At 49.7% G+C, this 24,486-nt stretch overlaps 6 protein-coding genes across 6 annotated transcripts; 2 read left to right on the top strand and 4 right to left on the bottom strand.

The window, feature by feature from the left end:
- Positions 1–307: 307 nt before the first annotated feature.
- Positions 308–2,735, bottom strand: N7516_002834 (putative C6 transcription factor; the record flags this gene model as incomplete). The annotated part of the gene is made up of 3 exons (XM_057215554.1): positions 308–1,391; positions 1,465–2,301; positions 2,356–2,735. 3 exons carry the CDS (start codon positions 2,733–2,735, stop codon positions 308–310), a joined length of 2,301 nt encoding a protein of 766 aa, XP_057077437.1.
- A 3,415-nt stretch (positions 2,736–6,150) lies between these two features.
- Positions 6,151–11,669, top strand: iml1 (GTPase-activating protein IML1; the record flags this gene model as incomplete). The annotated part of the gene is made up of 2 exons (XM_057215553.1): positions 6,151–8,951; positions 9,017–11,669. The coding sequence occupies 2 exons, from the start codon at positions 6,151–6,153 to the stop codon at positions 11,667–11,669; spliced, it is 5,454 nt and encodes a 1,817-aa protein (XP_057077436.1).
- A 585-nt stretch (positions 11,670–12,254) lies between these two features.
- Positions 12,255–14,844, top strand: N7516_002832 (putative sugar hydrolase; the record flags this gene model as incomplete). Its single annotated transcript, XM_057215552.1, has 6 exons — positions 12,255–12,287; positions 12,360–12,474; positions 12,531–12,594; positions 12,662–13,317; positions 13,374–13,651; positions 13,708–14,844. 6 exons carry the CDS (start codon positions 12,255–12,257, stop codon positions 14,842–14,844), a joined length of 2,283 nt encoding a protein of 760 aa, XP_057077435.1.
- A 378-nt stretch (positions 14,845–15,222) lies between these two features.
- On the bottom strand, positions 15,223–18,846 carry N7516_002831 (uncharacterized protein; the record flags this gene model as incomplete). The annotated part of the gene is made up of 1 exon (XM_057215551.1): positions 15,223–18,846. One exon carries the CDS (start codon positions 18,844–18,846, stop codon positions 15,223–15,225), a length of 3,624 nt encoding a protein of 1,207 aa, XP_057077434.1.
- A 1,199-nt stretch (positions 18,847–20,045) lies between these two features.
- Positions 20,046–22,258, bottom strand: N7516_002830 (pre-rRNA-processing protein ESF1; the record flags this gene model as incomplete). The annotated part of the gene is made up of 2 exons (XM_057215550.1): positions 20,046–22,114; positions 22,192–22,258. 2 exons carry the CDS (start codon positions 22,256–22,258, stop codon positions 20,046–20,048), a joined length of 2,136 nt encoding a protein of 711 aa, XP_057077433.1.
- A 399-nt stretch (positions 22,259–22,657) lies between these two features.
- Positions 22,658–24,403, bottom strand: N7516_002829 (uridine kinase family protein; the record flags this gene model as incomplete). Its single annotated transcript, XM_057215549.1, has 8 exons — positions 22,658–23,141; positions 23,201–23,432; positions 23,487–23,528; positions 23,582–23,695; positions 23,744–23,786; positions 23,842–23,986; positions 24,041–24,168; positions 24,233–24,403. The coding sequence occupies 8 exons, from the start codon at positions 24,401–24,403 to the stop codon at positions 22,658–22,660; spliced, it is 1,359 nt and encodes a 452-aa protein (XP_057077432.1).
- Positions 24,404–24,486: the final 83 nt, after the last annotated feature.

Below are 24,486 nucleotides of genomic sequence, written 5' to 3'. Positions count from 1 at the left end.
GGTATTCTTGTGAGCAAATGCAAGACACAATACTATGACAAGAGAAGACTGTTATAATAAGACACAGCCAACTTAACGAAACGTATTTATAAAGATAAACCAAAAATCATAATTGAGATGTCAGATGAACAAGCATTTCCAGCATGAGAGGGGACGCATAATGGATAGAACAAGTTGAATCGTCTATGTTGTTAAAGAAAGCAGGAAAATGCAAATGCAAATGCATCGCCCAAGTCCACTTCCCCCACCAATCAAGTCAGGGTACAGATCAAACTTCCATGGGAGACACATTGAAGAATGCGAGCGCTTAGAGTTCGGTGTCAACACCGAACCCAAACTTCGATCCATGTCGTGAAAGAAGGTCCATACAGACAAGCCAGGCTCGTTTGGAAGAAAGGTCTTTGGCCGACATCTCTTTCAACCAGCGAGTTGCTTTGTTGATCTTGTTAGTAATATCAACAGCCTTGGCGGTGCCTACATGAGTGCGAGTGAGGAGCTCGGTGAGGAGGATGGTAGTCGACTGCATGATATTGTGCAGGATGCACCACCATGGAGCGACGCCATACAGCCAAGTCGAGTCTGGCTCCTCGGGCAACAGTTCGGACATTTTACCTGCCATCTGAACGCACAAGGCTGCCATCTGATCACACACTGTTCCCGGAGAACTTGCTTCAGATTGTTGAAATACACGGCGGATACAGGGTTGCAAGATTATCAGCTTGGTGGCGTAGAATCGAAAAGCAAGACGAGCACGCTGTTGTAGAAATTGATGAGTTGTGTCTAGCGTTGTGAAATCAAACTCCGCCGGGAGACGAGACAACCAGTTGTCGGCATGGTTGTTTAGCGTAGGAATGGCGGTTTCGATGTCATGCCATGACTGCCGCGTTGCTGTAGGAGCATACAGAGTATTAATAGCTTCCCGTAAGAGATGAGCTAGGTCCACTGCATACAGAAAGTACAGAGAGGAGTTGGGTGTCAGATTCCCTGCGCCCACTTGACTGGCCCTTTCTCCTTGCTTCCCCTTGCCCGACCCATGTTGTTCCGGTGTGCTTTGAGCGGTACTCTCTTTTGGTGAAGCTGCGGTGGAATCGGAGATTAAAGAGGCGAAAAAGGCATTTCGAGTCCTTTGGTCGGTAATAACTTGCGCAACACGCCTATCCCAGAAATCCTCCTCTGGGAAGGGCACAGGGAGGGGCGTGGAGCAAAAGATATCCCTCGTGCCAGGTGGGCGGCCTGTCATCTCACATAGCACAATATCCAACATGAACAGCGCCCACCAAACCCGATATCGAAGTTCTTTCGAAAAGTGGGCGATGCTTTCGCTCTCGCTTCGAATGTTGAGACCCATGGCCACCGCCGATCGAATTGCAATTCCAATGAATCTCCATGACCTAGATGAAGAAGTCCAACAGGTCAGATATAAATCACGAAGGAATAGATAAGGGATGAAAAGGAAAGACCGACCTGTTCACTTGACCAACCGATAGGAGGTAGAAAGCAGCCAAGCCCTCCACCTGTGCCTGTTGCAAGTCGGGAGGATGGGGCAACACGCTACCTACATTCAGCTTCCATGCCCGTGTAAAATAAGTCTGATGGTCATCGCAATTCGGTTGGGGTTGGTCGGCAAGGAAGGAATGTCTGGTCGCAATGGCAAACACCAGGTTCAGCACTACAATCCATCGTTTCCCAGGTCGCACGTTCGGGTTCGCATAGAAGGATCGATACTGATTTAGAAATATTGCTTTTCCAATAATAGGAAAGGTAGGATGGACGATGTGAAAGTAAGTCTCAACGAGCCTGTTAGCGATTTGTTGTGGAGGCCGGCACGCGAGGTCGATATCGTCCAGAAACAATATTTCCGAGTCATCTTGGAAGTAGTTCACGGAAGAGATCGAAGGCCGTTCAGTGGTCTCTTTGATTCCTTTCAAACATTTATGGTCGAGGTCGCGTTTGAGTCTGTACAACCATGCCATCTCCGAATGTTCGCCCACAAACCCCGTCGCCTGTACTTTCTCATCACGGTCGAAGTCCTCTTCGGTATAGTCTACAGTCCCCGAGGGAATAGATGTAGGACCAGCATCTGCAAGGGAAGAAAGCACTGATTGGTTGATGTGGGTGGATGGGTTGGTGAAGAAAGCAGGGATAGGGGTAGAGGGATTGACTTGGGTGAGCGGAGTGCGTGCATTTAGCTCCCTCAGTGTTTGATCGACCTGTTGGGCCAACGAGGCATCGAGTTTGGGATAAATACCGCGGAGCAAAGCATCAAAGGTTTCAACCCGTGTGGTTAAATCGTTTAGCTGTCTATCAGATGTTAGAGAAAAGAGTGATTGAAACGAAATGAAAAAGGTTACCAACTTTACCATCTTTTCCTTTTTCCGATCGCCATACGAGCACGGGACACGGGAATCTAGGCATCGATGGCAGGTTGGACGATGGCCACTACATTTGGCCTTTTGTTCACGGCAATTTTCACAAGCCCGACTGACTCGACCACTGCTAGTCCAACTACTGGGTTGTGCGTTCCGGGGGATAGCCACCTTAGCATTCACGCGGTCGCTTGAAGGTAAATCATGGATCTCATGGATATCGTGGACATCACGGTTAGCATTGAACTCGAAGGGAGAAGGTTGCGGGTATCCAGGCACGGCCCAGTCATAATTGACTTCAGTTTCCAGGTTCCGATATTCGGGATATTCGGGATATTCGGAATACGGGGTACCAAAGTTCTCACTCATATCGTTGTCAGATATAACCTTCGACAGGATTGGATCATAGGAAGAATTTGATCCAAAGGGTGTTTTTGGCGACGCGAGACGCTAGCGGAACATCGAACTCATAGGCCACACGGCAAGAAAGAATCATCCCCCTTGCAGAAGAGTTTGATAATAAGAAATAAAAGTCGAAAAAAAATACAAAGTAGTAGATCCCCCTACTGTGGGTATTCACAAGTGGGTTTTCAACCGAAATGGGGCCCTCTGGTATGCTGGAGGTCTTTGCCGGGTCGCCACTAAGGAGCAGCATTAAAGCCAATGAGCGCTTCGCTTTGCACGTTGGTATTTCTGAACACATGAGGATGGATGTTGGAAAACCTTCCTGTGGATATGAATGTGCTGTATTGCAGGAACATTGGCGTATGTGGTCTGTACAGGCCTTTCTCTCACGGTTTCCTTTGCGTTTGAAGCATCCGTGATAGGTTTTCCATGTGGAACCTGCTCGCTGATGTGTCACGAGAGACCGACGTTCTCCCTGTACTAGGGACAGGTCAGTCGTAACGTGACGTTCCCAGTCGTATCGCCCTCTTTCTCCGAGAACCGCCCATATTCCTGGGATTCAAACGACCATCTCTGTTCGAGGACCTGGCGGGATACATCATGAATACATTTCAAGAGACAACATTGTTTTGGTGATCATAATCAGATATCACACGCAGCAGGACTATCCATCGGGTTTCCTGTCCCTTGAAGGCTTTTGGAAAAGTTTGCAAGACGATCATTGCTGTGCTTTCAGACCCCGGAAAAGCTGAATGCTTTCACAAGGCAAGGCATGACTAGGTAAAATGTCGATGCATTTCTCTCAATCAAATCGTTTTCTTGCCCTTCCGACTTACCTCGGTTTGGGTGGTTTGGTACTCGTTCGCCAGCAAAACAGAAGACCCACTAATGTCGGCTCGCCCATTCATACCCCTGGAGACTCAGCAGTGATACCAACTCTGGTGGCAAAATTATGGCGCGGACCCAAAGGGCCGGATCTCTCTATAGTTGGAAAATGCTCATCAAGAGGTATTCGCCCAACCATAGCCTCTTTCTGGCTCCAATGCTCGAGTTTCTAGTAATGCGGGATAAACCAGCATTGTTTGAGGGGAATTTCGAGAACCGAAACTCTGCAATGAGCATGTAAACCAGGCAAGACAGATGACACAAACATGAACGAAAGCATCGGTCTTTGATCTCAATACTGTGAGTCTCGGACGAAGTGCCGTTATGTTATAGTGGTATGAACCGTGGTATAAAGTGGTGTTTACACCACACTGCAGGCTGTGCTCAAAATTGGTGAATGCGACTGCACTATAAGGTTTTGACGAGTCACGAGGCTATGAGAGTGACCCCAGGCCCCAGGGGAATGTTGGAGGCATGTTGAAAACACGGGCGATTCTGCGACACTGTCGAACCAACGGCTCTGAGCAAGAAAATGGCCATCATCATCATCATCATCATCATCGGACATCAAAACAGAATGAAAAAGGGAACTTTCTCACTTCCATGAGAAAGGTTTCGCGAGTAATCGTTAATCACACCTCGTGATTTCGGTTAATTTCAAGGCGCTTCGCTATGATCTCAAGGGTCTCACGGTAGTGTCAGTCCCCGTGACAATGTATCGGTGCATGAACTAAGCTTCAACAATCAACTTTGACCATCGAGTATGAAATATACTCGAGACATTCTCAGCTGGTACTAGCAGGTATAATTCCCGCTCCAAATGTGAGGATAGGGATGGACTTGGGAGCAATGCGCCCGTTGCCATTGCTTTTCCTGTCAGTGCAACACGTGAAAATACATTGGACATCGTTCAGAGTAATTCTTCCGGGAAATCCCAGAGACAAAATTGAAAAAAAAAAAAAGATCTTCCAAGCTCTGTGTTAGGGGTAACAAAGAGGTGTCGTTCAAGTTGGGTGGAGGCGATAAAACAAGGACACGGGAAATCCGGAAACCAACTCCGAATAGCATCCAGACCAATTAGGATCTATCGAAGAGATCAACCTCACCTTGGCAGCTTATCCACCCCTGTGATTCTGGCAAATTCGAATTTTCGATCTCAGCCTACCAAGCGCGTCCAATCGCACCATGGAAAATCCTGTTTGTGGAAATCAAGCCATGTCTCATCCTGTTCAAGGGAATCACGACCAAGTACGGAGTACACCCGAACTCACAAGACAATCTTTCCATTCTTCTTTAACGCAGGCAGGGAACCATACCAAACACTAAAAAAAAAGGAGATTGGGGCCTAATTTTTGCCTCTTTGGTCAAGCTGGCACCAAGTGGGGGTTTCGTGTGCGTGTGTGTGTGTGTGTATGTGAGTACAACATTAATGACTTGATTTGTGGTGCAATTGTCAATTCCAAAAGGCATAGCATATAAGTCTATAATCGGTGGGTTCACCTACAGTAATCAGTGCTAATCACAACCTGCGCCGTGCGCGACGCAATCATACTTTTTGCTACTGACATATGCTACTATACACTAGTTAGTACGTACCATGCTCGCCGGACTTTCTTCTTCCAACGATCTCCTTCTGCTTTTGTCACTTCTGTCTGTTCAATGCCGCCCGGACATACTGATGTTCTGTTGAGCCTACAGGGCAAGAGGCCAGGGAGAGAAGAGAGTGGTATTGGAGGAGACAAACTTCCAAAACTATCTGTTAACGATCCATTAACTAGTTAACCATCCTTGGTGATGTCCTGATCTACCAGACATCCCTCTCAAGCTCTCTGCTGACATGTAAGCAGGCACTCGTCTCAACATATATATTATGACCGAATTTGTCAAATTTCCCCAGGCGAAAGCCGCCGGTATAAAAGGACATAGAAATCTCTTCAAAGGTCATAGGCACGAGACTTTTTTTCCATGGGCTTTATCGGTCTCAAGGGATTGTGATTCTATAACTTGACCATTGCCATGAATTATGAATCCAGCCCAACCCGAGAGATAACCCACCTATCATAGCGCAAGCTATGAAGTCGTGTTTTAATATTTTGTGTCTACCCTATCGGCTGGCACAGTCGTGCATCCATGTTTGCACAGGACTAGCTCTAGAAATATGCGGTTTAGGGCTCAGAACTAGGTTTCACCTAGGATTCAACCATTTTCGTTATTATTTTTTTTTTCAGTGGACTCTCGGGAGAACAAAGAACTTATTGTTCATCAAATCAATTGGTTCACTTCGTATGATACCTAGAAATCGACGACTGTTATTGTATGCACCATAGATTGAGGTGTATGTTCGCCTCAGGCATAAATATCATGTGATTAAGTCGGTTCACGTGATCTTGATATCTCCCCTTTGCAACGACTATCTCTCGCAAGAACTCATGAACGTATTCTGATATTTGAATTAACTAATTGCACCGAAATGCAAGCATAAAGATATACAGAAATGTCTTTGCGCGGGCCCATGCGGCGGTCGCACTTGAGGCAAGTGAGCGCGGCGAGCTTGGAGAGCAGCTCCACCCACTCACTGGAGACTTCGAACCGTGACCGTGACCACGACCACGACCAAGCCACAGATGATCGAACTGTCAGGCTGTCCTCGGCAAGCTGGACACGACATCAATGTGCACTTTGGGTGCATGATGAGACGTTTTCACGTGAAGAAATTTTATTGAATCCATCGGCTTTCGGCGAATCTGAAGTGCAAGTTGGGGATGTTGTCGAGATCTTGCCCGTGCGGGTATCTGGCGAATCTGGCTATTCTACCTTAAAGCCCGATGCAGCTTCGAAAGCCGGTCGCGAGAGTCACGCCGAACTCAACTCGGCGTCTCAAGCGGATAGCACCTCGAAATTCAAGACTCCGCTTCAGAGCCGTTGTCTATTTGTGGTGAAGGCCTTACCGCCAGAAACCAAGGCTCGGAATCCTCGGTTAGAAATTTCAGTGACAAACAACATTGCCAACATCTTTGGTTTCAAAAATAGAACACAGGTTCTATTGTCGATTGTGGATCGAGAGCAATGTGCGGCATCTCATGTCGACATCGCCTTTCGCGATCAATACATGGTCCGATCGGACATGTGGAGACTAGTCATGTCGGAATTATCAGATAAAATTATATACAAAGGACAAAAGATCATGTTTATGGGGAGCATTAAAGCCACTGTCAAGAACATCTTTATCCGAGAGAAGAAATGCCTTTCGGGATATTTCTCGCCAAAAACGATCCCTATTTTCCGAAGCGAGTCCGCCAAATATGTCCTATTCATCCAAATGTCAAAAGAAATGTGGAACTTCGACTCGGAGGGGACTGGTGACATCCTCTTCAGTCGGGTTATCAATGGTTTCCTACCGGAGCTCTTCAAGAGATGGGCTAGTTCGGATGCAAAACATTTGGTGACGATTGTGCTGTTCACCCGAGTCGAATATGATCGGCCCACCCATTCAAGTCAACCTAAACTCGGCGCTGGGAACTTCAACAGCAAGTCTGAGCCAAACGAAGTTCCGACTCGAGATTTCTATCGTGTGGTAGTAAATGATATGGCAAGCGGCTATTGGACAACCATCCTAGACGAGCTGAAAAGGGAATTCAGGACCTTTTTGCGAGATGTGTCAATCTTGAAACCGGACGACATTGATGCTGTATCTAGCAGTGGTATCAAGGGCTCTTCCAAGCCAGCCATGGCCACCATTGCCGGACACCCAAGTTCAGCTCTACGAGGAAACATCCTAGAGGCCATTCATCTTGCCTCTGCTCACCTAGCTTTCGATCACATCGATCGAGACATGGTCCACACTGGTACCTCAATCATTGTCATCACCCCCGGTAGCGGCGTTTTCGAGGTCTCTTACGAGTCCTTAGCTTCTACAACAGAAGCCCTTGCGAACCGAGGCATAGCAATTGACTTGGTCTGTTTGAGTCCGATGCCTCTTCATTCTGTGCCACTCTTCAAATACCGGGAGCCAGTGGAACAACATCCTGGGGATTCGGGGGGCCCTGGATCCAGTGGAGTTAACAGGGATAGGATGTCTTCTGAGATTCATCATTCCCTTTCAAGCGTTGTGAGCAGATCATCATATCTTTCTCCAGGCTCATACCTGTCTGCAGCTAGAATGAGGGAACGGACAACACCTCAAGCCAAAGACTGGAACTTTGGTATTCCTCATTGGCTTGACATCTCTTATTGGAATCCTGAAACATACCGAGAGGCCCGGCGAATCTTGAAAAAAGACCCCAATGCGCCTATCTCTCTCACCGTCACTCGGCCATCAAAGGCGTTCACGCCACGAGTGCGTATGTATGAGATCCAAATGATGGGGGTCATGGAAAGTGAACAAGCAAACATCACAATTCCCTACCTTACTGAAGGCCAAGGTAAAGCAAGACCTCGTGAATCTTGGCCCGGTTACAGGTCAGGTAGTCGTGCTCCTCCTAAAACCCGTTTCGCGAATCCTTCATCTTTCAAAGGACAACTTAGCGATAGTCTTCACCCGGAATCCTTTATTCAAAACGCAGCAGGCCAGAATGAGTCGCAAACTCGAGATACGCAGAGTTCACGCAAGGCAGTGATGTCTTGGATGGACCAATACGATGAAAATATTTTCACTGTCTCTCCGAAACGGCGACAGGCCACCAAAGCGCCTAAGGCAAAACGACCCAGTGAATCAGAGGCTCATGCTGCTGGGGGTGGAGTACATGAACGGTTATCTGCTCGCTCCATCACGCGCCTCCGCCATCATGAAACGAATCCAGCAGACGATAACGATTCTTTGCACCCTGGGCCTCGAAGAATTGACTTGAATATGACTACACCAAGAAGTCCAAGCTCGGGCAATAGCATGTGCCCCATCAAACCAGCGTTGAAAAAGGCACCGGCGCCAATGGCCTCACGGATTTCCCGCACGATTAGCTTTGCGCTCCGAGGCTTAAGCGCTACTCCGCCAAGAGCGGTGGCAAGCACAGGGGTCAACGTGGAACATGCCAGTGCCATGCCCATGACAAACCAAAGAACTCCTGCCGCGTCGATTTCCGATGCAAGGAGCATCACTTCTTTGAGCCCGTCAGAAACAGCATCGACTACATCAGTCTTCGAGGCGCTTTCGCCGTCTTCAACCCCTTCCAAGCCTTCCCAGGCTCCCGCTAGACCAATTTCCATCAAAATACCCCCAAAAATCCATCAAAGGAATCCGAAACGCCAGAGCAGGTGGGCCCCCATGGATCACTGTTGGTGGAAACGCCAGCGAATGAAGTCGGTCGGGACCATGGTGAAGATCATCCGAACGATCACAAGATCGGAATCACTCTCAACCACAGTCCACGCGAGCTACATACGCGCAACTCCCCAAGCAAAGCCTTGTCTCCATGGGTCCGATCCGTCAATCCATGCAATACCCCTAAAGATGTGCTACGGGATACTAGTTGGTTTGGCCGTTGGCAACATGCGTATCCTCGCCCTCCACATGTGGCGGTTGTAAAGTGGAAGAGCTTAAAGTCTCCGGCAGTGCTTCCATTGACGACAGAGGAATTCCCAACAGCCAGTGAGCTTTCTTCGGACTATCTACAGACACCATATCGTGTCTTTCCAAATGAAGATTCTGAAGGCATTGATGCACCAAAGACACGTGGAGTCCTTTTACGAGAAATGATCTCGCTGCGGCTTTCTCATGGCTTCCAAATCATTATCGGAAAGCACGTAGCCGAAGTGTCCGCGCAGCCCGCCCTTGAAACCTTGAACGTCTTCGACTTCCGAGGTCTAGAGCGCGATGGGCTCACAATGTTTCTATCCAAGGGCAACACGATCCACCGCCTTGTCTGCATCCAAGGGGGAGAAGTTGAAGTGACCCGCTTTACGCATCAAAACTCTGCGGTGGTGACTTCTCCCAAGAAGCCTACCCTTACCCTCTATCAACCAGCGATGAAAACAATACTGAGCGCGGAATATGAAGTGAAGAATATCAATCTGGATCCAACCTCCGAAGAGTACAACTGGAACTATGCCGATAATTATGTGGCTGGTCATCGAGATCATCTCCAAAACCCGGCCCAGCAGCTGCATTTCTGGCGAGTCCGTTACGTCTTGATTCCGCTTCAACTTCATGCCAATTCTCGGCGAAATTTGCAGGCTCCCCATGAGGATAACGAGGAAGAAATTCATTTGCTTGGGATCAGCCAACTAACCCATATCTGGCAACGATACAAATACGTCTCGCCCGAGGAAAAGCTTTTCGAGAAGTCCAATCCCAAGCGAGATCAGAATCCTTTGAACATCATGTACCAAACGCGCAATCCATCTGAGATCGTTACAGCAGAGCTGGACCGTTTGCTGCTCACAGATCCAGGGCTCGACAATGCCCCTGCTCAGCTTCTACCCGAGTCAGAACTGTTGGACAGATCCAGCATCAGTCTTATCTCATTGGCGCAAATTATCCAAGGCGAAAAGGGCGTCCGGATGATGGACCGACGGTGGCATTGGAGGTTGCACTACAATTGCTTTATCGGATTTGAATTAACAACCTGGCTGTTGCAAAACATACGTGATATCGATACCCGTGAACAAGCAGTCAAATTCGGCAACGAGTTAATCGATCATGGGTTGTTCCAACACGTGGAGAAGAGACACAATTTCCGAGATGGCAATTATTTCTATCAAGTCTGTGCCGATTATCGTGTCACTCGTCCAGAGTCCCGGGGAAGCTGGTTCCCTCAGCTAAGACCAGACAAATCGATGCCGTCGACACCCGCCATGGGGACTGCCAAGGACTCTCCCGCCAGTCTGAAAGCTCGATCAGACAGCATCGACGAGCGTATACCACAGACCCCCAACACTCCCTCCAAGGCGAAGAACAAGGTTGCGATCATGCTGTCCAAATCTATGAAATTCGATGTTGATCCGCGCAAGCGGTCGAATCGGCCGGAAGTGATTGATCTTCACTGGGACCGACTACATAATCCCGAGAATTGCTTCCATATCGAACTCAGCTGGATGAGCACAACTCCCAAGTTGATTGAGGATACCGTGCTTTCTTGGGCCTCGACTGCCGACAAATTCGGGCTGAAATTAGTACAGGTGCCGATTGCCGAAGCATGTGCTATCGACAAGACGCAGCCATTCCGGAAACCCTACGGAATCAAACTCAAGCTCCCACCACCCAAGGGACCACTGCACACAGTATTCAACGATGCGTCGTTTGCGCAACCGGGTCCACCGGATCGCCTGTACTACCAGAAGGCCATATTGCGGAAGTTTGATTTTGTACTCGACTTCGAAGCCGCCTCTGCATTCCCCGCAGACGTTGAAGTATCCTACTCCTGGGGAAAGCCCGATTACATTTACCCGCAATTTATCCACCGAACTGGAAGCGTTCTCGCGCAGATCACCGACAAAGGCGATTTCCTCCTCCTTGCCAATCGGCTGGTAAGTACCCGCAGCACCGCGACTCGAGACGCAGGCCGTTTTGAGAACCACAATCGGTCCGACTTCCGGGGCCGTGCAGCAAATCACGACGGGCTTGACCGTGTCTCACCCCGGCTTTCTCCAATTGCCCGGCCCGTTCATGACATCGGCGGCATCGGCAGTATCGGCAGCCCACTTACCCCATCCGGATCAGCAAGCATCGACTCGGCAAACCTGTACCGCGCACCGGAAAACATTATTAACGGCCTGGCCGAGTTCTGTGGTGATGCAGTCCAACTAGAGCAGTTCTACTCGGAGTCACATGCTCGGCCGTTGTCTACGAAGGTGGAATCGACTACCACAAATCTAATGGATGCCTCAATCCCGTCGCTTGAGCTTCCTGCCAGCGTAGTCAGTCATCATATTTCACCGCCGCCAGGATTACCATCCAGGATCACCCGTGAGTCGCGTGAGGGACTGATGTCACCGGAAGTTACACGGGCCAGGGCTCGAGGGGAAAGTCTCAGCTACAATGCAAGCCCTAGGAGTGGCAGCTTACGACCCTTGATCTAACCATTCGAAGATACCCATTTGACGCTCTGATGATTTTGTACCCAAGTGAAATGCGATATTAGCTATGTTCTTGTTCTTTTGTGAAACAAAGCACTTCATTTTATTCGAATCCCACGTATTTTTGATTTGGAGGGGAATAAAAACCTATCCAGGCTATAGCAAGCCACCAAACACTTTAGCCTGATATCAACTATTCAGTCGCCATTTTAACCACACGCTCTGGTTGGTCAACATCCCGATCTAATGGCATCCCCAAACCCCGTGGTTTTTGCCCCCGCATTATGTGCTACCCCCGAGCTCCAGAAATAGCGGAGCTCTACTGCTGGCGAATGCGCTATTCAGAATCAGGCCATCGCGGGCGATACGCCGTGTCGAATGAAGCAGGTCTAGCTTTCCCCATGGCGTACTGGCGTAAAACAAAAAGAGGTTGACTGCCCTCTCTGCCATTCACTTCCTTCTTTTATTCTACTTTTCTCTTCCATCCAAAGCTGAAAGATAACCACCAGATATCTCCGGGGCAGCTTAATACACAACTGATTTCAAGGACAAGGAACTCAATTGGGATTACCTGCCTTTCCTCTCAAGATGAAGTTCACTGAAGGGATGTGGCTCCTGCGGGTAATTCCAGTCCTTTCTGGTTAATCATGTTGGCACAGAATGAATATACTAACCTACAGTCTGATCATATAGGACGGCATCAGCATCGAGTGGATGAGCAACGTGGAACGATTTTCAATTGAAGACGGCTCGGTCAATCTACTGTTGAACAAGTTCCAGGCACACCGAGGACACACTCTCAATTCGCGTGCGTTTTCAACCTTCCCTTGATATAGAAATTCAAAGGTTAATGAAAGTATACAGCAACTGTCTCCGCAACACTCACCTCACCACTGGAGGGAATCATCGGCGTGAAGCTTGTTCACTGGTAACTACCTCAAGGGCTCAAACCGGAGCTCTCAATGTTGGTATTTGCAACCACTAACAGCATCCAGGGCGGGACAAAACGACAATGGCCCTCACTACCACCTAAACAAGACCACCGGACACACCAAGATCCAGCACGACAAGGCCGAAAAGAAACTTAACTACACAAGCGGATCACTCAACCTGGCTCTGAACACCTCCGCCAATGAACTGGCCCTAGAATTCCAGTCTCCAGCCGGTAAGAAACTAACTGGTCAATCCTTCCGCTCTATCGGATACGTGCGCGACCAGCGCACTGAGAAACATCGCTATGAGGACGGCATGTTCGCCGAGCGCCAGGGATACATGCTCGCAGGACTTGACCTCGGCGTTGGCGAGAAGGTCTACGGACTTGGGGAGCGGTTCGGGCCTCTGGCCAAGAACGGACAGACGGTCGATATCTGGAACGAGGATGGGGGTACCTCGTCCGAGTTGGCCTACAAGAACATCCCCTTCTATATCAGCTCCAAGGGATATGGTGTTTTCGTCAATCATCCTGGAAAGGTTAGTCTGGAGGTACAGTCTGAGCGCACTACTCGCGTCAATATCTCTGTGCCTGGCGAGGAGATCGAGTACTTTGTTGTGTATGGAGCTACGCCAAAGGACATTCTAAATCGGTACACTTCTTTGACCGGCAGGCCGGCCTTGGTTCCATCATGGAGTTATAATCTCTGGCTTACTACTAGTGAGTTGGGCATATAATTTGCTCTAGGATAAAAGAAACTGACATTGTTTTAAAAGGTTTCACGACCAACTACGACGAAGAGACAGTCACTGGATTCCTTGATGGGTTCCGTGACCGCGACATCCCCCTGGGCGTCTTTCATTTCGATTGCTTCTGGATGAAGTCCTATCAGTGGTGCGACTTCGACTTTGACTCGGATATGTTCCCAGATGCGCTGGGATACCTCAAGCGCCTCAAGGAGCGCGGTCTCCGCATCAGTGTCTGGATCAACCCGTACATCGCCCAGGCATCGCCACTGTTTGAAGAGGGCAAGAAGAACGGATACTTCATCAAGGTATGTTGGCACACAAGAAAATACTACCAGAAGAAACCCCCTCTAACAATTCATAGCGCACCGACGGGTCAGTGTGGCAATGGGACTTGTGGCAAGCCGGCATGGCAGTCGTGGACTTCACGAACCCCGCGGCCAGCAAGTGGTACAACGCGCACCTAGAGCGACTAGCGGAGATGGGCGTGGACAGCTTCAAGACGGACTTTGCCGAGCGCATCCCAGTCAAAGGGGTCCAATATCACAACGGCGCCGACCCCGAGCGCATGCACAACTACTACGCTCTTCTCTACAACAAGATAGTGTATGAGACGCTCAGCAACCGCGTCGGACGCAACCAGGGTCTTCTCTTTGCGCGCAGTACCGCGCCAGGCGGACAAGCATACCCAGTTCACTGGGGCGGCGACTGCGAGAGCACATTCGAGGCTATGGCTGAGTCGCTGCGCGGCGGACTTAGTCTGATGCTGTCTGGATATATCTTCTGGGCGTCTGATATCGGTGGCTTCGAGGGTACACCGCCACCAGCGCTGTATAAGCGCTGGGTGCAATTTGGTCTGCTGTCCACGCACTCGCGTCTGCATGGATCGTCTTCGTTCCGTGTTCCGTGGATCTATGGAGAGGATTGCTCCGATGTACTGCGGGACTGCGTTAAGCGAAAGATCTTACTTACTCCGTATATTCTTCAGGAGGCGCTGAGGGGCCATGGAAACGGTACGCCGCTTATGAGGCCGCTTTTCTTGGAGTTCCCTGAGGATCTCAACACATATGCTATTGATACGCAGTATCTGTTTGGCCCCAATTTGCTGGTTGCGCCGGTGTTTACCGAGGAGGGTGAGGTTACTTTCTATGTGCCTCAGTCTCCTGATGATGAGGCTGGAAAATGGATCTCGTGGTTTGATCATTCCAAGTCTTATGAGTCCGGTCGTTGGTACACGGAGACTCATGGCTTTGATACCATGCCCATTTTGATCCGTCCAGGCTCTGTTACTGTTACCAATCCTACGATTAAGGCCCCTGACGATGATGCCTTGGAGGGAATTGAGTTGCTGGTCAATGGGCGTCTGCGGGTTGAGACTACAGTCGAAATTGTCAACTCGGCTCAGTCAGATGAGATATTGAAGACTGTCCGAGTTTCTCCTACTGAAGACGGAAAGGTTGAAGCAAGTGGCCACAGTGTGAAATTGGTTTACGTTGCCTAGATTCGTATTAAATAGAGAATGAACTTCCTGGAACTTATGTCATTTGTATCAGATTGGTCAAGAGTCGTATTAAAAACGTAGGGGAAGAGCCCCCACAGGCAGAACTAAACTTCAGTATGAAGTGGGTGGGTATCATATTCAAAACAGGTCGCAATGCAAAAGGCAAAGCCAAAAGAAAAAAGAACAAAGAACAAAGAACAAAGAAGAGAAAGGGAATCAAAAACTCGAAGCCCAGGTCTACTGCCATATCAGGCGAGACCAAATCACGAACTATTGGGCAGGGGAATGAAAAAAAAAAAGCTCAACGTATGAGTGAATATGCATGGATATGCAATCGGCAAACGTAAAGAAATGCAATCATAGCTTAATAAAGCGGAATCACCAAACTTCTTCGACGTCAAGGAGCCACTTTCGGATTCCTTCACGCAATGTATTATCAGCACCTGCTAGTGCTCTTCTCCGCTCGCGGTCAGCAATCCCGAGTGTGCTGTCCACATCTTCACGGCAGTGTTCGGCGGTGACAAGGCGGACAACTTCTTCAAGGGCCCCGAGTACCATCTTGCGACATTCGCCACGAGGCACTTCGGGGGGAGGGACTTCATCGCCTCTAGAAGAGGGTCCTTTGTCTTCAGCTCTACGAGCACGGTTAGGCGAAGGGGCACGTGACTGTGCCATTGACGAGTAACCGCTCTGCCCCAAGACACGCTCGACAGCATCAACTAGAACTCCATCAAGGTCCATCACAGGCTCTTCGATGAACCGCTCTTCCACGAAGCTCTGGTCCCGCTCATCGGCGGAGGGGCAGTGGGCGGGCTTCTCATGTCCAGAAAAAAAGTTTGTGAATTGCGAGGCCGAGGCACCTCCAGTAGATCCACGGGGGGTAGCGCTGGCAGGCGAAGGAGGTGTATGAGGAGCCCCAGAGCTGTGACCCACTATAATCTTGCGTCGCAAGCGCAGTCGTTTCACCGTAGAAGCCTTGGCATCTGCAATCAAAGTCGTTGCAACATCTACCCATTTCTCTGATCCGTCAACATCAGACGTAGAGGGGATGTACGGGGAGGGTTCAGCCCGCATCGCTTGCTTGATTTCTGCTTCAAGAGAAGCATAAGGCCGGACCGCTTGGAGCGAGAAATCTTCATGGAAGAATTTCAACCAACCAGCCACGTGGGAAGTCGGTCCATCATTGTCCTTCATAGTACCGGGAAATCCGGAGCCACTGCTGTGCGTAGAAGCAACTGCATCCATGCTGGTGACAGAGGTTCGAGTCTTCTTCGGCGAGGCAATAGTCGAATCGCCGGACGAAGAAAGTGACATGAAACCAGGAAGTGGAAGGTCAACATCAACCACACCTTCCTCTGCTCGGACTGACAACTTCAAAGGCGACTCCCGAACTTGGCTGGTGAGTGATGATGGCTCTGGAGAGGCAGGCTCAGTATTGTGAGGAGCGGTAGCAGAAGCACTTGGAATTGAGATGTTTCCACTGGGAGCTGTTTCCGGCCGGTGCTCATCCTCATGTTCTGTGACTTCCTTTACCATTTGAGTCAGAGTGGTTGACCCGCGCCTAGCAGGACCAGATATCGCGGAGGTGGACCTTCTGCGAGCTTCAGATGGGGAATATGGCTCGCTACTTTCGGTAGATGAGCCTTGACGGGAGCTCCAAAGACCGGAGAAAATACCTCCCCAGCGGCCTCCAGCCGAGGAAAGACTACCGTTTGTGCTCACTGCAGAACTGTCACTTCGTTGGAGGCTCTTCAGTAGAGTCTCTGATGCTAGGCTATCGTTGCCTTCAGCTGCGCTGCGCTCTATTCCAGCCTGGGTAGAATGGCTTGGCTGAGAAGTGAAGTGGGGAACAGGAACAGTGCTGCTCTGAGTGATCATAGAAGTAGTTGCTCCGCTCGTATTCATAACCCGACCATCCTTTGGGTGGATGTTGGCGCCAGGGGGTTTAATGGAGCGAGCATCAGACCCTCTGCGGGCCGAGGCCGAATGTTCGGCGGGCGGGATTGTTTCAGCTCCATCTATCGACCGCTGGGCTGTCTCCTGAGACGAAACGCTCACTGATCGCTGGTGGTGATCATTATCGCCCATGATCATTCGTTGAGCACGAGCTCGTCGTTCGATCGCTCTCCGAAGAGACTCCTGGCGGAGGACAGGCACAGTCGGTGGGCTTTGAGAGACAGCACGCATTGAGGCCGATGTACCGGGTCTAAGAGGGGAAGGCAACGGCTCCAAGCGTTGTTTGGAGGGCAGAAAAGCGGCTAGTAAGAACACGAGGCGACGAGCAGTCATCTTATCTGGGCATATAATGACTGTTCTGTTTGCAAGGGTGAGTTCGCCATCCTGCTGAGCTTTGTGTTGCTGGTTATGGCGGCGACGATACCACTCCGGGCCAAGGCTGTTGAGCCACTCGGTGTGATTTCCCAAAAATGCTGTGAGAACCACTAAGAAAAAGAAGTTCTGCTCTTTGTCGCCCAGACCACGGGCAATCGAGCGGCCTTCCTCCCGCCAAACGCCCCAACGACTTTGTCCAGTGACCACATATGGGGTTTGAAGAGCAAGGCTGATCCGGCGGGAGCTGCGAAGGGCTTCCTCCTTGAGCTTTGAATTGACCGATAGAATGTTGGCAGGTAAATGCACAATTGTCTGGTTGGTCCGCTGCATATTGGGAGGCTTCGCAGGCTTTGGATATGGTCCGGATAACGAGTCCACCTTCTTCAAAAGAAAGAGAATTTCGTTGCGAACAAGTCTTTCAAGGTGGGAGAGTGTACGAGTAATGACGTCCCAATGATCAACTAACAAGTCCAGACGCTCATCCAGGCTAGCCGGGGGCGAGGCAGAAGATAAGCTATCATCAAAAAATGCACCCGGCCAACGGTGGTCGGAATCCAGCGAGCTTGAAAACCGTGGCCGTGGAGAGTCTGGGCCTGGCGTACTAAATCTTGATACAGGACGTCCAGTATTGCGTGGCAGCAAGGGGATCTGAATCGTGATTGCAACCGCGTACATGGGTGTTTTCTTCTCCTTGATTTTCTTGCGTTTAGAAACATCCGGGAATGGGAACTCCATCTCGGGCAATGACTCTTGGTAGAGAGCACTGGCATAGTCATGTCGCTCGGCCGATGCTTCCGCTCCTTCGGGGAGATTCACGCTAAACATGCGAGTCAAGAGGACTGTGACTTTGGCAGGTGGCTTTTCGTCCACTCCTCGGGCTACTCCTATCGGTGCCGATGGACTCCCTGTAGTGTAGGCCCGGGAAAGTGGACTACGGGCAGCAGGTGATGCACTTACACCAGTTGCCGGGCTTTCGTCCGCGGAAATTATGTGCATTTTTGTAGACGATCCCCGGTAACTAAAGGCGCTGCTACCGAAGATGCAGTTCAGAAGCCCGGTATCATTAGAATCGGAGGAGTGTCGCGATAGGCCAGGATCATGCCATGTTCCCGGTGGTGCCAGTGTAGAGCTACGGCCTCGAGCCCGGGAGAAAGCACCCGGGCCGATTGGTGACGACCTGCGTGCATCTGCAGCTGCGGAGAGGGGACTCGATTCGACGAGGGAGGATTGAGTGAGAAGATTGCGACGTGTTCCACGAGAAAGACTTGAGGCCGCCCGAGTATGTCTAAGACCGGGCTGGTCGTTGCCTTGTGGGTCGATTCCAAGACCGGCGGGGGAAGAGTCGGACGCACGAGTGTCAAGTAAGACACAGGCATCTCGGTCACCCAATGCATTTTGTGCAACAATCACACGAAAATCTTTGATCGCATCCAATTCCATTCCACCACGATCATCGTATGCACCAGCGGTCGAGGCATTCGGGGAATTGAAGGTTGTCTGCAATGGAAAGGCATGGGTATTGGAACGTCGAAGGAGGCTGGCGTCGGGGAAAAGAAGACCGGAGGTATGTTCCTCTTCAGTCACAGACTCAAGAGGCGTTCCATTGCTTCGTCCAGAGTATGCCGCCGGGTTCAGAGTCGACGCAGCGGTACTCAAGAGTCGGCCAAGCATGGTGGATGAGAACGGGGGAAACCCGCAGAGGGAACAGGTACTTGGGTATGCAGGGAAAATAAAACGTGCCGGTCAAATTCACGCAGTGTAACGATGGGTATCAAGCAGCTAGGAATATCTAGGCTGCATCCACCCATAGCTTAATTCAACGAAGCAAGAATCATCATCAAACGATGAAGGGAATTGAGAATATCCAGAGTTATGAGAGGGGAGGGAGTGGAAGGTGGGATGAGGTGCAGCAGTGGGGCTTGGATCAGCAATTAGGAGGTAGGAATTGGCTTTGCACCCACGAGGACTCCACAGTCTGATCAGAATTGTGTAGAAAACCAGGAAGTCAAATGAAATATTCCCAGAGCTTGTTAAGGGACCCAGTTCCTTGAACAGAGAAACCATCCGGGGGCAGCGGAGAGAGGGAACGCGAAAGGGCGGTGAATAAAGTCACATGATCTCAGCCTCATGATCTACGGTAAGGGATAGTGACCTTTTTGGTCTATTCTCACACAACATAGATTGGATGTAGCCCTGGAAATCATCACGCAGCACACAGATTGGACCTAGGAATAGCCTAGATTGATCAAGTACTGCCGAATATCGGAACTGCATGCAGTGATGCGTACTATATCACTCCTACAAGCCACCATGTCGCTATTCTCTACTGTCCTCGTCTCACCGCATAGTCAGGTTTGCAAGGAATCGTGTTACTCGAAGGGCGCTAATTTGTGTGATTTGAGACGGATATGAATTTGGGATTGGAGGGAAATGATTTATCTCCCAAATGTTACTCATGGTGGGCACATGTCATCTCTACACCGTCACTCATACCTCGTGTGATACAAGCATCATGCCTGCAACCCCAGATACCACACCTTCTCGACAGGCCCCTATAATCATGTTTGTAAATACCCCGACCCTAGTGGAAAGGATCCTCTTCATGCTGGAGCTGTTCTGTCCACGTGGTTTTGCCCTTCATCCGGTCCTTTATCGTGTTTCCGTTTCCGTTTCCCATCGTAGTAAGCTGACACGAGACGTCACATCACATTGACTGTCAGTTATTCTAGACAGCATGTTACTAGTATGTTGTAGTTATCTAGTTTCATATGGTCAATGTACATGTGTAAAAGAGATCATATTTCGCAGTTCAATTCCATTCATTGAACTCCAGTGTACATTAAATTCCAAATCATTTCAGCACTATACTGTCAGTGAGAACGCTTGACTTTTGCCACCAATCGCTTCAACTCCTCGGAACTAGACTCCTTGGAGGACTTCTTCTGCTTCTTCTTGACATCCCGACTCTCTGTTGGGGCCTCAGTCTCCGCGTCATCACCGGCACGTCGGCGCTTACGGCCCTCGTCCAACAAGGCCTTCATACCGGAAGTCGACTTGAACCGGGGGTTGGTAGGATCGATGGCGAAATCATGAGTGTCGTACAGACGTGAGAAACGGGGGTCGCTGACGTTGACTTCGAAGTCATCTGTCTGAGCAGGTTCCACCTTCTTTGCTTTCTTGCCCTTGCCCTTTTTCCGGGCCTGTTTCTCGGCCTTTTCAATCTCGTTCATGTCGAAGTGTTTGATGTTGACCTTTTCGTCATCTACCATCAGCAGCTCCAACTCAGCCCGCTGGGCAGCTGACGCGGCTTCCTCAGCAGCACGCTCCTCACGCTTCTTGCGCCTCTCCTCCTTGCGCCGAGAACCAGCTGTAGCCTTTCCATCAAGGTCATCAAAGAAGGGATCATTGAATCCCAATTCTTCTTCATCTTGCTGTGGCACCTCGGCTGGAGCAGCCTCGTTGTCTTCACTGTCCGCTGCGGCGCCCTCCTCTCCAGATGGCTTGGAGGTCTTGAGTTTCTCCTTTCGGCGCTTTTTACGCTCGCGCTCCTTCCGCACATACTTGTCAATTGTGCTTTCTTCGATCTCCGGTTCATTCTCGAAGATGGTATCCTTGCCATGGCCACCAGCCAAGCCCGATGTGAAAGTAACCTCCATCTCGCCGACGGGGCGTTCCGCTTTGGTGCGGGTAGGCTCGGCGCTCAGACCCAGCAACGCACGCATGCGCTGTCTTTCGGCCTCTTTTTTGGACAGCTTTGTGGTCGTAGCTTCTCCTGCGGTATTATCGACAACTTCGACGCCTCCGTCCTCGTCATCTGAATCTTCGTTCTCGGAACTATCGCTACCGAGGTAGGCTTTCAGGTCGTTCTCGTCAATGTCCTGGCGTGAGCCCCGGAAGGCACGTGCCTGGGCTTCTTTTCTTGTTTTGTCATCCGCGTCCCATGTCAATTTGACCTTGCTGTGCTGCAAAGCATCAGTCACAAACTCAGTAGGCTTGTAGCCGTCAGGAATCCGGGAACACCCGTCCCGAGGCTTGTCGTCGGAGAAGTCAGTGTCCTCGGGTACGAAACGAAGATCGAAGAAATTGGCACTAGAGAGGTATTCGGCACCATCCACCAAATCGTAGACATGCTTGGCAACCTCTTTTGAAGAAAATTTGATAATGGCGTAGTAATACCGCAGTCGGTCGAGCTGGTAACGCCGTAGCTGTGTAGAGTTGAATTCTTCTCCGTCGTCAGCCTTCAGAATGGATTTCTTAATTTCCTCCTCCTCCTCATCTGAGTCAAGTTCCTCCTCTTCGGAATCTTCGCTGGTGTTGTTTTTCTTTCCAGAAGCAAAAATCTCTTTCGGGGGGCCTTCAACCTCCTCCCTCTCCATGCGCTCCTTTCCGAATTCGCTGGGGTAGACTGTGGCGTTCAACACCCGCCCTCCAGACGGAAGGAAGCTGGAGAAGACTGCCATCAAGTCCTCGGCACGAATGTTTTCCCAATCGAGGTTGACGACAGCTATCCGATTTGTCACTTCGCCAAGCGGCACATCGGACCGTTGCTGGTCCGGGAACTCGATCACATCGTCTTCCGCCTCGTCTTCCTCCTCGCTGGAGCTTTCTTCTTCAGATGACGAGGACTCAAAGCCGCCATCACGGGCAGGGTCATAGGAGGTAGCGTTGACCCGTTTCAATTCTTTCTGGACTTCTTCGTCGTCATCGGCACTGTCGTCATCCTCGTCCTCGTCCTCATCCACCTGGTAAAATTGCTTCAATTTTTCCTTTGTATCATCTTTTCTGAGTTTTCGTCCATAGCGATCGACAGGAGCGTTGCTAGAGAAATCTTTATCGTCTAGCACATGCGCAAAGCGCTTATCGAGTTTGACATGAGTCTGGCGTTTGCTAGGAAGGCGGTAGCGGGGATCGGTCTGGATGTTGGCGAATCGAGGATCCGCTACAGCGACACAAAGAGTCAGTAATCATAGTCAAAAGGTTGCCTGAAAATAAGTGTTAAGCTTCCACTGCACGTACTAATCGCTGGACCGACATCGCCTTTAGGCTTGCCGGCCTTAGACTTTTTCTTGTCTGAGCCTGCCATTGTGAGCGCTGGTAAATTTCACTTTGCACACTATAAGCACGCAAGAAAATATTTCCAATGCCTGAATATCAGTAGAGATCGTCGGATTCAGCAAGTGAAAATAGTCGAGACCGATAAATTATTTCTTTTTTCTGCCCGCCGAAGTCAGGGCGGTCAGGAACATGCATTCTCAAACCCGCCAGTCTATTTTTTTACTTTCTCGGGGCCACTGTCATGCAAGACAACTTAACAACATAAATTGTAATGGTATTTGCTTAGATTTATGTAAATATATAAGGCTTGTATAAACATGCTCTTGCTAAGTGTCAATCATGGTAACGCAATGCTTGGTCTCAGAATTGAATCATAGTGAGCAGATCAATATATATACTCAAGAGGAACAACAAGTGAATAAACATTTCAACATCCAAAGTACCGCTTTTCTATCCAGCGCGGTTCTCCCTCTTCTTCGATGCGTCCAACAATCACATTGATCCTGGGGTATACGGTAGTAAGCCTCTTGAGGCCCCGTTCACCTGCCGCACAAGTTACGAAAACAATCCTCCCTTGTTCCACCCCATGATCAATCAAGACGCGAACAGCCATAAGTGCAGCACCTCCACTGGAAATTTGAGAGTCAATTAGTATGACAGTTGCATGCTCCTCGATCTGCAAGGGAAGTTTCAAGTAATGCAACTCTGGCTCCTCATTGCTCTCATTCGTTTGGATGAGCACACGACCAGTAAGGCAGTCGGGAATAGATCGCTTAAGTGCGGTCTCCATACAAGAACCTCCCCGTAAGATAGCCACGGCTGATACGGTACCCTTGGGATGCAAACCGAGGTATGTGCTCCCTTGTGGTGTTTCCACATTTGCGGATATATACGATGTCATATCCAAGGCCCTGGTATAGTGATGTCAGTAAACCAATGATAAGGCGGATATTGAGAGAGACCACAGTACTTTTCAATCAAGATCGAAACCAGTCGATCAAAGTAGAAAATGAAATCCTCTTGCCCAGTTTCGGGGTTCTGCAGAATGGTGTTCATACCAACAAACTGCGGTGTCGAGGGCAAGATATGCACATTTGAAGGGAGCTCAACTTCTGCTGCAACCAACCCTAGCCTGCGAAGCGCTTCGGTGTGCTTGTCGGATTTCTCCTGCAGCTTGCGTTGAATGTGTTTGGCCACCATGTCTAAGTCAATTAGTGCACAGCTCTCAAAACCAGCAGCTCCAGGGGACTACATACCGATAGCGGTCGTGTTCTCAATACCACGCGGGATAATGATGTCTAGGATTTAAAGTTAACAAAAAGTCTCTAACAGCTCGCAAACATATACCAACCTGAGATAGGGCGTTGAGGCTCCACAAATCGAGTGTAAGAAGGCTTCACAAATTCAAACCATTGTTTGATGATTCCTTCAATGTCACGTCCTCGCTCACGGACATCGCGCAAGACTATATATTGTCAGTGAGGAGTAAGGTAGCACGATCGAGGCAACCCACTCCTGCGACCTAAGCACACATCCATATCTGCTTCAACGAAGATCTAGGCCATCGACTTAGTACTGATAACCATAAGGATAGCAAAGTAGCTATAATACCTTCACATCCAACATCCCGACGATTCTAGGATCATGGAGCGCCAAGATCCCTTCGAGAATGATCACACGAGGAGAGTAGAGGGTGGTCGTATTGGGCTGCCGCTGGTGCTCAGAAAATGAGTAAATTGGAATGTTCGCTTTCTTTCTGCACATCCAATTAGGTCAGAGATAAGGACTCTTGGAAGGACAATACATTTACCCTTTCTTCAGATCACGGAGGGTCTCCACCAGAACATCAAAGTCAATCGACTCCGGGCAGTCGAAGTCATACTCATTTGCATGGGCCTTGTGATGTTGCTCGGGGGTTAAAGTCTTGTAGAATGAGTCCTGCAGGGAATATATTAGAACAAAAAGGTCTCAATTGATATGCACCATGGTCCACAAGCTGTACCATTACAAGGATCACCACCCACGGCAAGTTCAAAGACTTGACAATCTCCATTGCCACAGAACTCTTACCGGAGCCAGAGCTACCAGCAATGCCAATAATGCTCAAATCCTGCCATGGGGGAGAGTATCGCACTTCAGTGGGCAAAGAGTATAACGGCGAAATTGATTCCATGGCTATGTGTGCGACATACAACACTGTAGGTATTTGCCAAGTTGACCCTCTCCACCCCTCTGATATCGATTGTGATAGCCTTG

This window comes from Penicillium verrucosum, assembly GCF_028828655.1.
Source record: "Penicillium verrucosum strain IBT 35672 chromosome Unknown utg000001l_segment0_segment0, whole genome shotgun sequence".
NCBI lineage: Eukaryota > Fungi > Ascomycota > Eurotiomycetes > Eurotiales > Aspergillaceae > Penicillium > Penicillium verrucosum.
Note: the sequence above shows the minus strand (reverse complement) of the source record. Positions and strands in the feature narration are given on the sequence as shown.